Below are 13,564 nucleotides of genomic sequence, written 5' to 3' on the forward strand. Positions count from 1 at the left end.
CAGTTCCTATAATACATCTATAATACACAAAATAGTTAAACTCAGGACTTTCAGGACAAAAATGTCCCCATTGAAACCCATTAAAACTGCAATATTTGATCCCAGTGCCATTAAAGCATAAAATCATGAATTCTATGATATTACACTTTCATTCCAGAGCTCTGGCTTCAAAATGTAGATTTTTTATATTTTCCACCAGATGGCGCCATTTTTCTCATGTTTATCCTATGGAGCAAATACATGCTTTTTTCCTATTTTCTGTTTGCTGTATCATAGAGCACTGCAGGACAACTGAATAAATGATGCAGCTAAAATTGTGTGTGTGTGTGTGTTGGTATGGATGTCAGAGTGTGTTTTGTATGTGTGTATTGAGAAATGTGTGTGTGTGTGTGTGTGTGTGTGTGTGTGTGTGTGTGTGTGTGTGTGTGTGTGTGTGTGTGTGTGTGTGTGTGAAAAAACAACAGCGGAAACAAACTGGCATTTAAAGGGTTAAAATCCTGAAAATGAATTAATATTTGGTAATTATGATCAGGACTGATTTTGGTCAATGAAAGTGTAAAATAATATTAATATATATTTTTTATGGCAGTTTTTTGATGTGGACATTTTTGTCCTCTAAGGTCCTGAGTGTTTTTTATTTTTTAAATCTGACACTGCACAAAAAATAATAATGCATCAAAATCAATGTTGTTGCTAATCATTGACATATCCCAGACTGTGATAATCCCACCCCCCCCCCCAAAAAAAAAAATCCCATTAGCATTTAAGGACCTCTGAGTAAGAGGTCCTTAAATGTTTTTATTGTTTTTATTGATGCACAAGGGTTAAATAGAGAGAGGTGGCATGTGTTCTTTCTTCATTTTCACCTTTCAATACAGAGTTGTTCATTGTTATTATTATTATTATGAGCACAGGTTAATTCTTCAGGCCAAGGACATGGGAAGTCCTCCCCTCTCAGGCACCTGCACTGTCCGTGTCCAAGTTGTAGATGTCAATGACAATAGTCCTACGATACCATTCATGGAACCAGTGACCATTGCAGAGAGTATGCAACTTCTTTACATATACTGACAAAAACTCTTTCATAGAAATACCTTTAATTTAATTCAGCTCAATATACTGTATATATATGGACCTGCAGCCTCATGCCTATGGCCGAATCACAGTCTGGGTTTACAGGTCTTACCAATTTTAACATCCAAATTAATATGATTCATCAAGTTATAACGATATGATTCAGAATATGATTCAGAAGTTATAACAAATAAAATACAAAACAATCAATTTACACATATGACAAATAAAATTCACTGTAAATTTCATTGTATGCCACACAACATACATAGAATGGGTATATCCAGTGTAGAATTTGCCTCATCTGAGCCTCATTTTTCAAAAGCATCATAAGCCTAAGTAGATCATAGAAATGATTGTACGAATCATTTTAGAATTACAGGCTGTTTCCCAAAAGTATCGTAACTTAAGTAGTACATGAAAATCGTAGAGCGCTTAAAGCTGAAGTACGTAACTTTTTCAGTGTTAAAATACTTCCTTCTATCCCAGCTTAATATACAGAGACAACTGCATGTAAGTCATTCAGAGATTAATTTCTCAAAAACTTTAAATGCTTTGTCTCTGAAAAAATTCCTGTGTTCGTTTCGAGTGACCCGCTTAGACTCGCCCCAACAACGTTACTCAATCAATGCCATGAGTTGGGGGTGGGACTATCTGACGGGTTCCAACAACAGGAGACGAGGGGTGTATTCGGAAAGTTGTTTTGAAAACATTATTTTTGCAATTCCGTTTAGTGGAGCTAGTGTCACAGAAATTACATACTTCAGCTTTAAGAGCATTGCAAAGACAAAGACTTGTGCAGACACCTGCACGACAATCGCAGAAATACACTTAATACAGTTAATTTTGAGATTCTTACACTTTATATTGAAATAGAATATATTGTAATGATATACTGTAAGTCTATTATGATATCAATCAGCTGTATTATCTAATGTATTGTAATATATACACTGGCGGCCAAAAATTTTGAATAATGTACAGATTTTGCTGTTTTTGGAAGGAAATTGGTACTTTAATTCACCAAAGTGGCATTCAACTGATCACAAAGTATAGTCAGGACATTACTGATGTAAAAAACAGCACCATCACTATTTGAAAAAAGTCATTTTTGATCAAATCTAGACAGCAGCCATCACTCCAACACCTTATCCTTGAGTAATCATGCTAAATTGATCATTTGGTTCTAGAAAATCACTTGCCATTATATCAAACACAGCTGAAAGATATTTGGTTCATTAAATGAAGCTTAACATTGTCTTTGTATTTGTTTTTAAGTTATCACATTATGCAATAGACTGGCATGTCTTAAGGTCAATATTAGGTCAAAAATGGCAAAAAAAGAAACAGCTTTCTCTAGAAACTCATCAGTCAATCATTGTTTTGAGGAATGAAGGCTATACAATGCTTGAAATTGCCAAAAAACTGAAGATTTCATTCAAAGGTGTACACTACAGTCTTCAAAGACAAAGGACAACTGGCTCTAACAAGGACAGAAAGAGATGTGGAAGTCCAGATGTACAACTAAACAAGAGGATAAGTACATCAGAGTCTCTAGTTTGAGAAATAGACGCCTCACATGTCCTCAGCTGACAGCTTCATTGAATTCTACCCGCTCAACACCAGTTTCATGTACAACAGTAAAGAGAAGACTCAGGGGTGCAGGCCTTATGGGAAGAATTGCAAAGAAAAAGCCACTTTTGAAATGGAAAAACAAAAAGAAAAGGTTAGAGTGGGCAAAGAAACACAGACATTGGACAACAGATAATTGGAAAAGAGTGTTCTGGATCTTAACCCCATTGAGCTTTTGTGGGATCAGCTAGACTGTAAGGTGCGTGAGAAGTGCCGACAAGACAGTCACATCTATGGCAAGTGCTACAGGAAGTGTGGGGTGAAATGTCACTTGAGTATCTGGACAAACTGACAGCTAGAATAACAAGGATCTGCAAAGCTGTCATCGCTGCACATGGAGGATTTTTTAATGAGAACTCTTTGAAGTAGTTTAAGAAGTTCTGAACATTTTATTCAAATTGTAATAGTAATTTTTCATGTTATTAATGTCCTGATTATACATTGTGATCAGATGAATGCCACTTTGGTGAATTAAAGTACCAATTTCTTTCCATAAGAGCAAAATCTGCACATTATTCCAAACTTTTTTGACGAATTCGCTTTGGCGTATTACAGATGTAATCTCACGTTCTTCTCTCGGTTGAGACATCCAGGATAAGCACACAAACGGACCATTGTGAGTAAAGAAACTGATAAATACAGATCTAAACCAAAACCAACCAAGATACTGTACAGCGTTCCTCCTACTCAGTTGTAAACAGCGCTGCTCTTCCATGTGTGTTGCACATGCGTCAGTTCTCGCATGAACATGCCAACGCGTTTATGTCACATGTGCATACTGCTGCTGACTGGAAGCGATGGTTTATAGTTATTTAGTTTTGTATCCTTAAAAACAAAAATGTGTCAACTATGAACAATTATATTATTAACAGCAATTGAATAGTTTTATATAAAATATTTTAATATTTTCCTACATATATATTTTAAAATGTGAAAATGTTCAAGGCACACTCAGAGTATTCTTTTCTTCCTCAGATCTTCCTGTTGGCTACATTGTAACACAAGTGATTGCAAATGATGTAGACCTTAGTCCTGCAGCTACATTCAGATTTATAGAGAAGGATGAGACGAGCAGAATTTTTGCAATTGACCGATACTCAGGAGTAATTACCACAACTAAAATCCTGGACTATGAGGATCAAGCTGTGTATACATTGAGAGTGGAAGCATCAGACTCGGTCCATCAAACAGAGGCCGATCTCTCAGTCCAGGTGTTGGATGTCAACGATAACCCCCCAGTCTTCTCTCAGGAGTCATACCAGGTATGAAATACTATTGAAATGTTTTAATTTGGAAAATATCTCAAATTAAATGTTTAATTCATGTCACTATCTTTTGCTGCACACATCCAGGTTGTGTTACCAGAGTGGACATCCGCAGACTCATATGTTGTGGCTGTATCAGCAACTGATAGAGACTCTGGGAAAAATGGAAAAATTTGTTATAGGCTTCTTTCTTCACCATTGAGAGGGTTTTACATTGATGCAGAGAATGGTAATGCACAAAAATGAAATCATGCTTCCGGATGTATGTATGGATTGTTTGACTGATTGTTCAGTTACATAAATTATGGTGTTCTTTGTTGCATTAGTTCTATTGCAAGTGAATTCTCCTCTGCCTGCAGGTTCAGTGTTCACCAACATGCCTCTGAGGTATGTTGCAAATGGAAACATACTCCGGCTCTTGGTGGAGGCACATGACAGTGGTGACCCAACCCTTTTAAGTGTCACTTCTGTGGACATTGAGGTGGTGGACTCTAATGATCATGCCCCTTGTTTCACACAAAACTCATACCAGGTGAGTGTTCCTGAGGATGTATCAGTTGGAAGTCTTCTACTCACTCTATCAGCAGAAGATAAGGACTACTCAAATGAAAACACCCATTTGGAGTATGCTATTGTAGGTGGAAATGACGAGAGGTGCTTCTGCCTGGATGTTGTTAGTATTCCAAATGAAGCCCACAGACAAACTGTTGGACAAATAGTTGTCTGTGATACACTGGATCGAGAGACCTCAGACACTTACTTATTGACGGTTACGGTAACAGACAGGGGAAAGCCTCCCCTAAACAGCTCAACTGTTGTTTCAATCAGAGTGCTTGATATTAATGACCATGCTCCTGTTTTCAGTAGTCCAGAGTACCATGCACAGGTAAGGGAGAACAGCCTCCTAGGTACTGCCCTTATCCATGTCTCTGCCCATGATCTCGATCTAGGGGCTAATGGGACAGTAAGATACAACATCATCTCAGATACTAGCAGAGGCCTGATTAAACTAGACCCTGTAACAGGTGTCCTTGAGGTTAATGGGACACTGGACTATGAAGAAGATACCAAATTTACTTTAACAATTCAAGCATCAGATTGTGGTGGTCCAAGTGACAGAAAGGTATCTTTTGCAGTTGTTTACTTATTAGTACTGGATGAGAATGACAATTCCCCTTTCTTCATGTTCCCTACTATCAACTGCTCAGTGGCTGAAAATCTGCCAGCTTTGACCCCTGTGTGCACTGTACATGCTGTTGATGAAGATGGAGGAAGCTTTGGACTACTTACTTATTCAATTTTAACCCCCTGTTTCATGGATTATGACAGTAGCAATCCAGACAAAAAAGAAGCCTTTGCCATTGATTCTCTTACTGGAGACATCCAGACAAAACAGATGTTTGACTTTGAAAGAGAGAGTAAATTCTGCTTTGTGGTAGAGGCACGTGACAAAGGAGATCAAGTGGCAACCTTGAGAGTACAGATTGAAATTGAAGGAATTGATGAGTTCAGCCCCATTTTTACCCAGAATGTGTACCATTTTTCTCTGCCAAACAATGCCAAGGTTGGCCAAAGCATAGGCCATGTGATGGCTATGGATCATGATGGGGGTCTGGATGGCTTAGTGGAGTACTCTTTAGTCAGCTCATCCACATTCCTCAGTGTCAACAAAACAACTGGCAATATCTATATTTCAAACCCAGTGTATCAGAGAAGAAGCCCCATCTCAGAAGAGACAATAGAGGACCTAATGGTTCGGGCAAGCAGCACAAAATTGGACTCCAGGTCATCAACCTGCCATGTAGTTGTGAACATATCCAATTCAGCAAAGGCTCTGACAAGTGTTGCACTCAATGTACAGACTGCCAGTCTTAGTGTGTCATTAATAGTGTTCCTCCTACTGTTGATAAGCTTCATTGCCCTGGTTTTAAGGTACAAGTCCAAAGAAATTTCCCTGAAGAAGGCGACCTCTTCAGCTGCTAACCTCAACCATGAGACTGACACTTTGGGAAGAACAGGTGGCACTCTACACAGCAGTATTAACCTCCAAGATATACAAGCACCGTTGGACATTAGGGCAAAAACGGGTATTCCAAATCCTTTGAGAAACTCAGACTCAAGTGGAAGAGGATCTGCTGTGGATGAGACTGCTGAGGACCAAGAGATCATCAACATCAACAAGTTTCCAAGTTTCAAGCAGCTGAGCTCTATCACAACACAACAGGCATCAAGTGTCTCAGACTCAGGGATCCCTATTTCCTGTCACTCCTGTTATTCGGCAGATGAAGATCCACGTTCTAGTGCCAATCTAGGCATAGTCCAAATAGTGGACATGGCCAGCACTGAAAGTCTACACAATTTCAAGGAAGAAGGTGGAGGTGAGGGAATGCTCCCTCGAGTGGTCAATATGAGGGAAGTGGAGGAGGTCATGAAAAGGTGCATGTCCATGCCTGATGAGCAGGGTTCAGTCGAGGGCTCACTCAGCAATCTCATTTCTTCTGAGGAACAGCTTAATGGTAGCTATGGTTTGGACTTCCTACTCAACTGGCAGCCACGCTTCCAATCTTTGTCCTCTGTTTTTACAGACATTGGCATGCTTCCAGATGAAGAGATTAGGGCCAGAGATATGGAGGGAGAGTCTCATAGCCTCCTGTACTCACCACCTCTTATCACAGCAGTTGCACAGCCAGGAATACGCGTTGTCCCTCCCAGGAATCCCCAAAGAAGGCCAACCCTGGATAGATGGCCCACATACCCCAAAAACGCATACTCGCCTCACACTAAAAACACAGAATTGACCCATTCTGCAATTACCCCCAGTTTCTCCCCATCTCTCTCACTGCTTACTATGAGGACACCCAATACCTCTCCAGTGGTCTCTGAAACAGGATTGGGACGCTACACAAAAGTGGCGACACTGCCAAGAGACATGTTAGAGGATGCAGAGATTCAAGTGTAATCTTGTACTTCTTGTTTCCAAAATTTAATGAAAAAATCTTTACTGATTTAAGTTACAATGTGTTTATGTGTTTCTTAAGAATTTCATCTTGATCTTTTGAATCGATAAGACTGTAAGAACAGTTATTTTATTTTTTTACTAAATAATGCTAAATGTTAAATAACCAAAATACAATTCAAGTCAACTCACAGGTATGTAAGTACATGTAGCATTTGTTTTTATGTTTTTAATTGATTTTATTGATGATTCACTGAAAAAATGATTCAATGGAAGTATTTGTTGTGACATTATTTTGATTTATTTTTGTATTATTTTGTGGGGGCTAGGAAATAGGAGAATGTGTCAATAATAAAGGAGTCTGTGCCTAACCAAATTTGCAGGCTTGCTGTTATTTGAAAGCAACCTCACTATTAAAATATCTCGTTTTTTTTAATTTTTTTTATATGTTAAAGGAATATTCTGGGTTCAATAAAAGTCATGCTCAATTGACATCATTTGCAACTTAATGTTGATTACCACAAAAAAAACATTTTAATTCGTCTCTTCTTAAAAAAAAAAGCAAAAATCAAGGTTACATTGAGCAACTTCCAACTGAAGGGAATTGGGCCAATTTTTGGAGGGTTTGAAGGCAGAATTGTGATAATTTTATAAAAGCACTTACATTTATTCTTCTGTTAAAACTTAAAACTGTATTATTTAAGATAAAGTTGTTTAAATCATGGTTTACGCTCGTTAAAGGGTGTGGCGGAATGACCCACCCCTCCTTTTCGTCATCGTTGCCCCGCCTCTGAGGGTCGTCTTTCAGCCAGGCTCACAACAGGAGTTGGGCAGGAGAAGATTGAGGCTTGACACAACGGCCACCGTGTCTGTCTCTTGCTCAACCTGCCACAAGGTTTTTAGGATTTACAGCGTAATTTACATAATCCCTTGACTGTCAGGACTCCCTGCAAAGTTAATGGCTTCAAACTGAAAAAGCACATCAGGCTTGCTTGAAAAAAATTGTTCTGTCGCTGAGGCGGGCTCTTGTGTTCTATTCAAGTGACCAAATGAGCTTCTTTTACTGAAGAACTGACGTCAAGCTGATCTGAACATTTTCATCACACTCAGCAGCATATCATCACAAATGCTGATTGTAATCCATTGTGATTCTGTCACCAAGTGTTTTTCCTGCATTTTTCTCCTACACTAAAATTACTGTTGGAATCAGAAAGTGGAACCACAACAGTCTGTTTTTATTGAACATAATTTGCATAAATGCTTTATAATTGCAAAGTGGAATGAGGAGACTTCTTGAGATGTGCGTGTGTTTCCAACATGTCTTCGAAGGAAACAAAATACCCTCATTTACCATTGATCACTGAAACAAGCTTGAATTCCATTTTAGGATGTTACACAGGGATTAATATATGATGCACAATTAGATGCATTTAGAGAATGAAGTAAAACTCTTAACTGTGTACAGATGTGCCCCCATGTGAAACATGAATCATTTTTAGGCTTGGACGGATTTGAAAACAATTCCAAGCTCAAACATACTGCATCATAAAAAAAGCATCTGGGAATGTTTGTTCTTATTAATCCATAACTAACCCCATGTCTTTACACAAAGAACATTTTGCCAAACCATACAAAAGAATTACTGGGATCAACTATTTGCTTTTTGTTTAATTACACAAGTGCTTATATTTACTTATATGTGCGCAAGTTGTTTGAAATCAGGCCTGCATTCCAACTCTCATCTATGTTCCTTTTCATATTTCTCTTTGAAAGACAACTAAATAAATAAATAAATTAAATTAAATACCTTGAGTACTGAATTTGATATTTTCAAATATTGGTTTATGTGACACATTGAAAGTTGTTTTTAAGTATCACCCCAATTATTTCTAAATGTTGATTTATGTAGTCAGATTTAAAAAAGGATTAGTCTCTGGGCTGTTCATTGGGATTGACATTTGATCATGTAGAAGAAAGAATAAAGAACTTATCTTACATACAGATACATATCTTTGGCCATGGTTTTTGTTCTGCAATTACAACATTGCCAAAGATGAACCATACTGCTTATTTGATGTAAACACCATAATAGAATAAGTCACAGACCAAAGATTTTTAAACTTTGGATGTCCGTATTGTATCAGAAAAATGATCAGATTTCAACTGTCCATCCTACCCTTCCTTGGTATTCCCTAATTTAATTTCAGCTTGTGCAGAAGCCATCAAAACTTTATTATGTATTAAATCCATGAACATTGAGCAACTTGCCAAAAGTTGTTGGTCAAATAAAAGCTTGCAATACCTACCCATTAAATCTTATCGTTTGTCGACAAAAATCCCAGGGAGTTTAAGACAAAGCAGCCAAGAAGGAACATGTAAAAATGAGAGACAACACATCTGTCTTAGATTTCAGCCAGGTCAGTGTGATCCATCAAATGTGGACAAATCACAGAGAGCAGACTTTACAGCAGGTCCAGTACTCTGTTTACTGTCTCTCAGCACTACAGTAGTACTGTATAAATAATGGTCACCTATTCATCACTCTGAAAAGTCTCAATAATACCAGACATTTAGGGAAATGGGGAAGAGTTCAAGTGTTTGGCTCAAAATCCCCCAAGTTCGTTTGAGCTCTTGATGGTTCTGTTTGAGCGATTTTTTGGCATGGTCTGTACATACCCTAATCCTACCCTTACTCCCAAACCTGCCCGTACCTCAACCTCAGTAGCAGCAAATGTTAAGTCCACCTAATATAAAGTGGGTCCAGCTATTTTGAGACACTGTTTCTAACAGTTACAGTTGAAGTCAGAAGTTTACCTACACCTTAGCCAAATACATTTAAACTCAGTTTTTCACAATTCCTGCCATTTAATCGTAGAAAAAATTCTCTGTCTTAGGTCAGTTAAGATCACTACTTTATTTTAAGAATGTGAAATGTAAGATTAGTACAGAGAATTTTTAATTTCAGCTTTTATTTCTTTCATCACATTCCCATTGGGTCAGAAGTTTACATACACTTTGTTAGTATTTGGTAGCATTGCCTTTAAATTGTTTAACTTGGATCAAATGTTTTGGGTAGCCTTCCACAAGCTTCTCACAATAAGTTGCTGGAATTTTGGCCCATTCCTCCAGACAGAACTGGTGTAACTGAGTCAGGTTTGTAGGCCTCCTTGCTCACACACGCTTTTTCAGTTCTGCCCACAAATTTTCTATCGGATTGAGGTCAGGGCTTTGTGATGGCCACTCCAGCACCTTGACTTTGTTGTCCTTAAGACATTTTGCCACAACTTTGGAGGTATGCTTAGGGTCATTGTCCATTTGGAAGACCCATTTGCGACCGAGCTTTAACTTCCTGGCTGATGTCTTGAGATGTTGCTTCAATATATCCAAATAATTTTCCTTCCTCATGATGCCATCTATTTTGTGAAGTGCACCAGTCCCTCCTGCAGCAAAGCACCCCCACAACATGATGCTGCCACCCCCATGTTTCACTGTTGGGATGGTGTTCTACGGCTTGCAAGCCTCACCCTTTTTCCTCCAAACATAATGATGATCATTATGGCCAAACAGTTCAATTTTTGTTTCATCAGACCAAAGGAATTTCTCCAAAAATAAGCTCTTTGTCCCCATGTGCACTTGCAAACTGTAGTCTGGCTTTATTATGGTGGTTTTGGAGCAGTGGATTCTTCCTTGCTGAGCAGCCTTTCAGGTTATGTCGATATAGGACTCGTTTTACTGTAGATATAGATACTTGTCTACCTGTTTCCTCCAGCATCTTCACAAGGTCCTTTGCTGTTGTTCTGGGATTGATTTGCACTTTTTGCACCAAACTACGTTCATCTCTAGGAGACAGAATGTGTCTGAGCGGTATGATGGCTGTGTGGTCCCATGGTGTTTATACTTGCGTACTATTGTTTGTACAGATGAACGTGGTACCTTCAGGCATTTGGAAATTGCTCCCAAGGATGAACCAGACTTGTGGAGGTCCACAATTCTTTTTTTCTGAGGTCTTGGCTGATTTCTTTTGATTTTCCCATGATGTTAAGCAAAGAGGCACTGAGTTTGAAGGTAGGCCTTAAAATACCTCCTATCAGAAGCTAATTGTCTAAAGGCTTGACATCATTTTCTGGAATTTTCCAAGCTGCTTAAAGGCACAGTTAACTTGTTGTATGTAAACTTCTGACCCACTGGAATTGTGATATAGTCTATTTAAAGTGAAACAATCTGTCTGTAAACAATTGTTGGAAAAAGTACTCGTGTCATGCACAAAGTAGATGTCCTAAACGACTTGCCAAAACTATAGTTTGCTAATATGAAATCTGTGGAGTGGTTAAAAAATGAGTTTTAATGACTTCAACCTAAGTGTATGTAAACTTCTGACTTCAACTGTAGACATGCTTATTTCATGCTTATATACTTATTTTATGCTAATTAATGCTGATAATATCTCTTTCTATTATGTGGAGGCATTTAATTAAGTTTAATTAGTAGGAGGTAAAATTCTCCAGCTAAAGTAGTTATTGTATCTTGCTGCCTCACTGGCAAGTGAGACAATAACTGCGCAGGCAGAATTTACACATGAAAGCACCCCGTAAGGACACTGGTTTCAGATAGGCAATGTAACATCAGTGATCTAAAACAAATTAAAATGAGCTTTAAAAAGAACCAAGCAAATATGCTTAATTTTCTGCTACAAATGGAATCGTGAGTTTAAAAAAAAAAAAGGCAATTATAAAAAGGATTATAAAAATATTTAAATGACTACTGTGTTATGTATTTTTATTAGATGGCTTCATCAGAGTGGTACTGAATAGAAAAGCACTTTTTATTTATTTATTTATTTATTTATTTATAATGATCAGTGGTGTAGTAATGTCTGAAGAGGTGGCATACTGTGAATTTATGAAGGACCTTTCCAATGATAATTAATAGTAAATATAATTACATTGTGTATATATTAATATCTCAGTTTAATAATTAAGAGAGTAGAGATACCAAGAGGAACGACTCTGAGCCTTATGAAGAAGAAACTGTCATGTTATTAAACCAATCAGGTCAGCGTATACTGGTCAAGGAAACCTCATTTGATTGGTTACTAGAAGCAGGTAGACCCGCCTTCCCCCTTGCGCTTGCAAAACTTTTTTCAGTGAGAAGTTTGTGCCAAAAGTTTGAGTGCAACAAAGGGAAAACGAAACAGTGTATATCGGATTATTTCTGGAAAATATTTATGCCACAAGCACAAGTCATTTACAGGTTTGCAGTAGTTTATTTTACACATACAAACTGATTCTACACGGTCAATCCGTTTTGCTGTTCATGACACCCTTTCTTTACTTGCATATCACTGATTGCAGGTTTGCAGTGTTTTTGGCCGTGTTTAGGCACATAAACAGTGTCAAAAGTGTAAGTGCAAAAAAAAGGAAGTCAGAAGAATACAAACCAAATTGACTTTGCGTTAATATGAAATTACAGATTCACAACACATGAATTACACTTATGCAAAGCATTAATGTATGCTACAATTTTTTTCTTAAGCTTGCAACTTGATTTACACCTTTACAAAACGTTCTGTGTAAATTTGCAATTTGATTTACATTTCACAAATCTTACTCTGCACGTGCAAATCATTTAGGCACTATTTTACCTTCATAGAAATCCACCTGTGTGCTGTCGTCTGTTGTTTTGTGTGTGTGTGTTTCACACTCTGTATTATATATAATGTATAATATGTATGATAGTATGTATAGTAAATGTATTCCTTTTTTTATATGTATGTTTGACACCGTATTGTGTTGTCTATGTAAGTGCGTATGTATTTCTTCCGTTATACCCTTTATGTATCTCCTGTTATGTACTCCTTTTGTATGTTTTGCTGCATTAAAAAAATAGACAGATGGATGATAGATGGATGGATGGATGGATGGATATATTGGAAATAATAGATTACCGGTGCATTGCCCAAATAAAAACGGATTTTGTGAATCACTCCACAGGACTTAATCCAGTACCTGATGACAAAATAGTATAAACTTTTAAATTTTTTTTTTTAGGTCAAAACGTAAAATCATGACTGTTTAGGAAACAGACACCAATTAGATAATGCCAGTATATCTAAATGGCATTTTTATGCACAGTGTTCATTTTGATATATTTCTGTTTTTCACATCACAGGACCATTTCCATGTACTTGAAGGTGATTACAATTTTAATTGATAATTTTATGTTTATGGACAAAACCATGTAGAGTTAGAGAGAGAAACAAAATGAATGGTCTTTTTCTTTGAGGACATCAGTGGTTCCCAACCCTGTTCCTGGAGGTCCCCAACACAGCACATTTTGTATATCTCCCTTATCTTTGTGTATCACCCAATTCAGGTTGTGAAGTCTCTACTAATGAGCTAATTAATTGAATCAGGTGTGTTTGATTAGGGAGATATACAAAATGTGTAGTATTGGGGGGGCCTCCAGGAACAGGGTTGGGAACCACTGCAGTATATGTTTATTACATATGCAAAGCACTTTTGATTTGTAACCCAGTGAATACCTAGAACCTCTGCGCTTATTCTTTTGAAGCATTACATTTTTGTACAATACATGAAGTCATCAAGGCCCCAACCACACTCCGTAAATGTTGAGCAGT

At 37.6% G+C, this 13,564-nt stretch overlaps 1 protein-coding gene across 1 annotated transcript in view; it reads left to right on the forward strand.

Moving 5' to 3' along the window:
* Positions 1-7,387, forward strand: part of dchs2 (dachsous cadherin-related 2) — a 45,081-nt gene extending 37,694 nt beyond the window's left edge. Inside the window, exons 17-20 of the mRNA XM_051704959.1 lie at positions 915-1,045; positions 3,682-3,968; positions 4,059-4,200; positions 4,331-7,387. Coding sequence (XP_051560919.1) covers positions 915-1,045; positions 3,682-3,968; positions 4,059-4,200; positions 4,331-6,930 — 3,160 coding nt within the window. The 3' untranslated portion in view covers positions 6,931-7,387. The remainder of the gene's footprint in view (positions 1-914; positions 1,046-3,681; positions 3,969-4,058; positions 4,201-4,330) is intronic.
* Positions 7,388-13,564: the final 6,177 nt, after the last annotated feature.

This window comes from Myxocyprinus asiaticus, chromosome 8, assembly GCF_019703515.2.
Source record: "Myxocyprinus asiaticus isolate MX2 ecotype Aquarium Trade chromosome 8, UBuf_Myxa_2, whole genome shotgun sequence".
Classification (NCBI taxonomy): Eukaryota; Metazoa; Chordata; class Actinopteri; order Cypriniformes; family Catostomidae; genus Myxocyprinus; species Myxocyprinus asiaticus.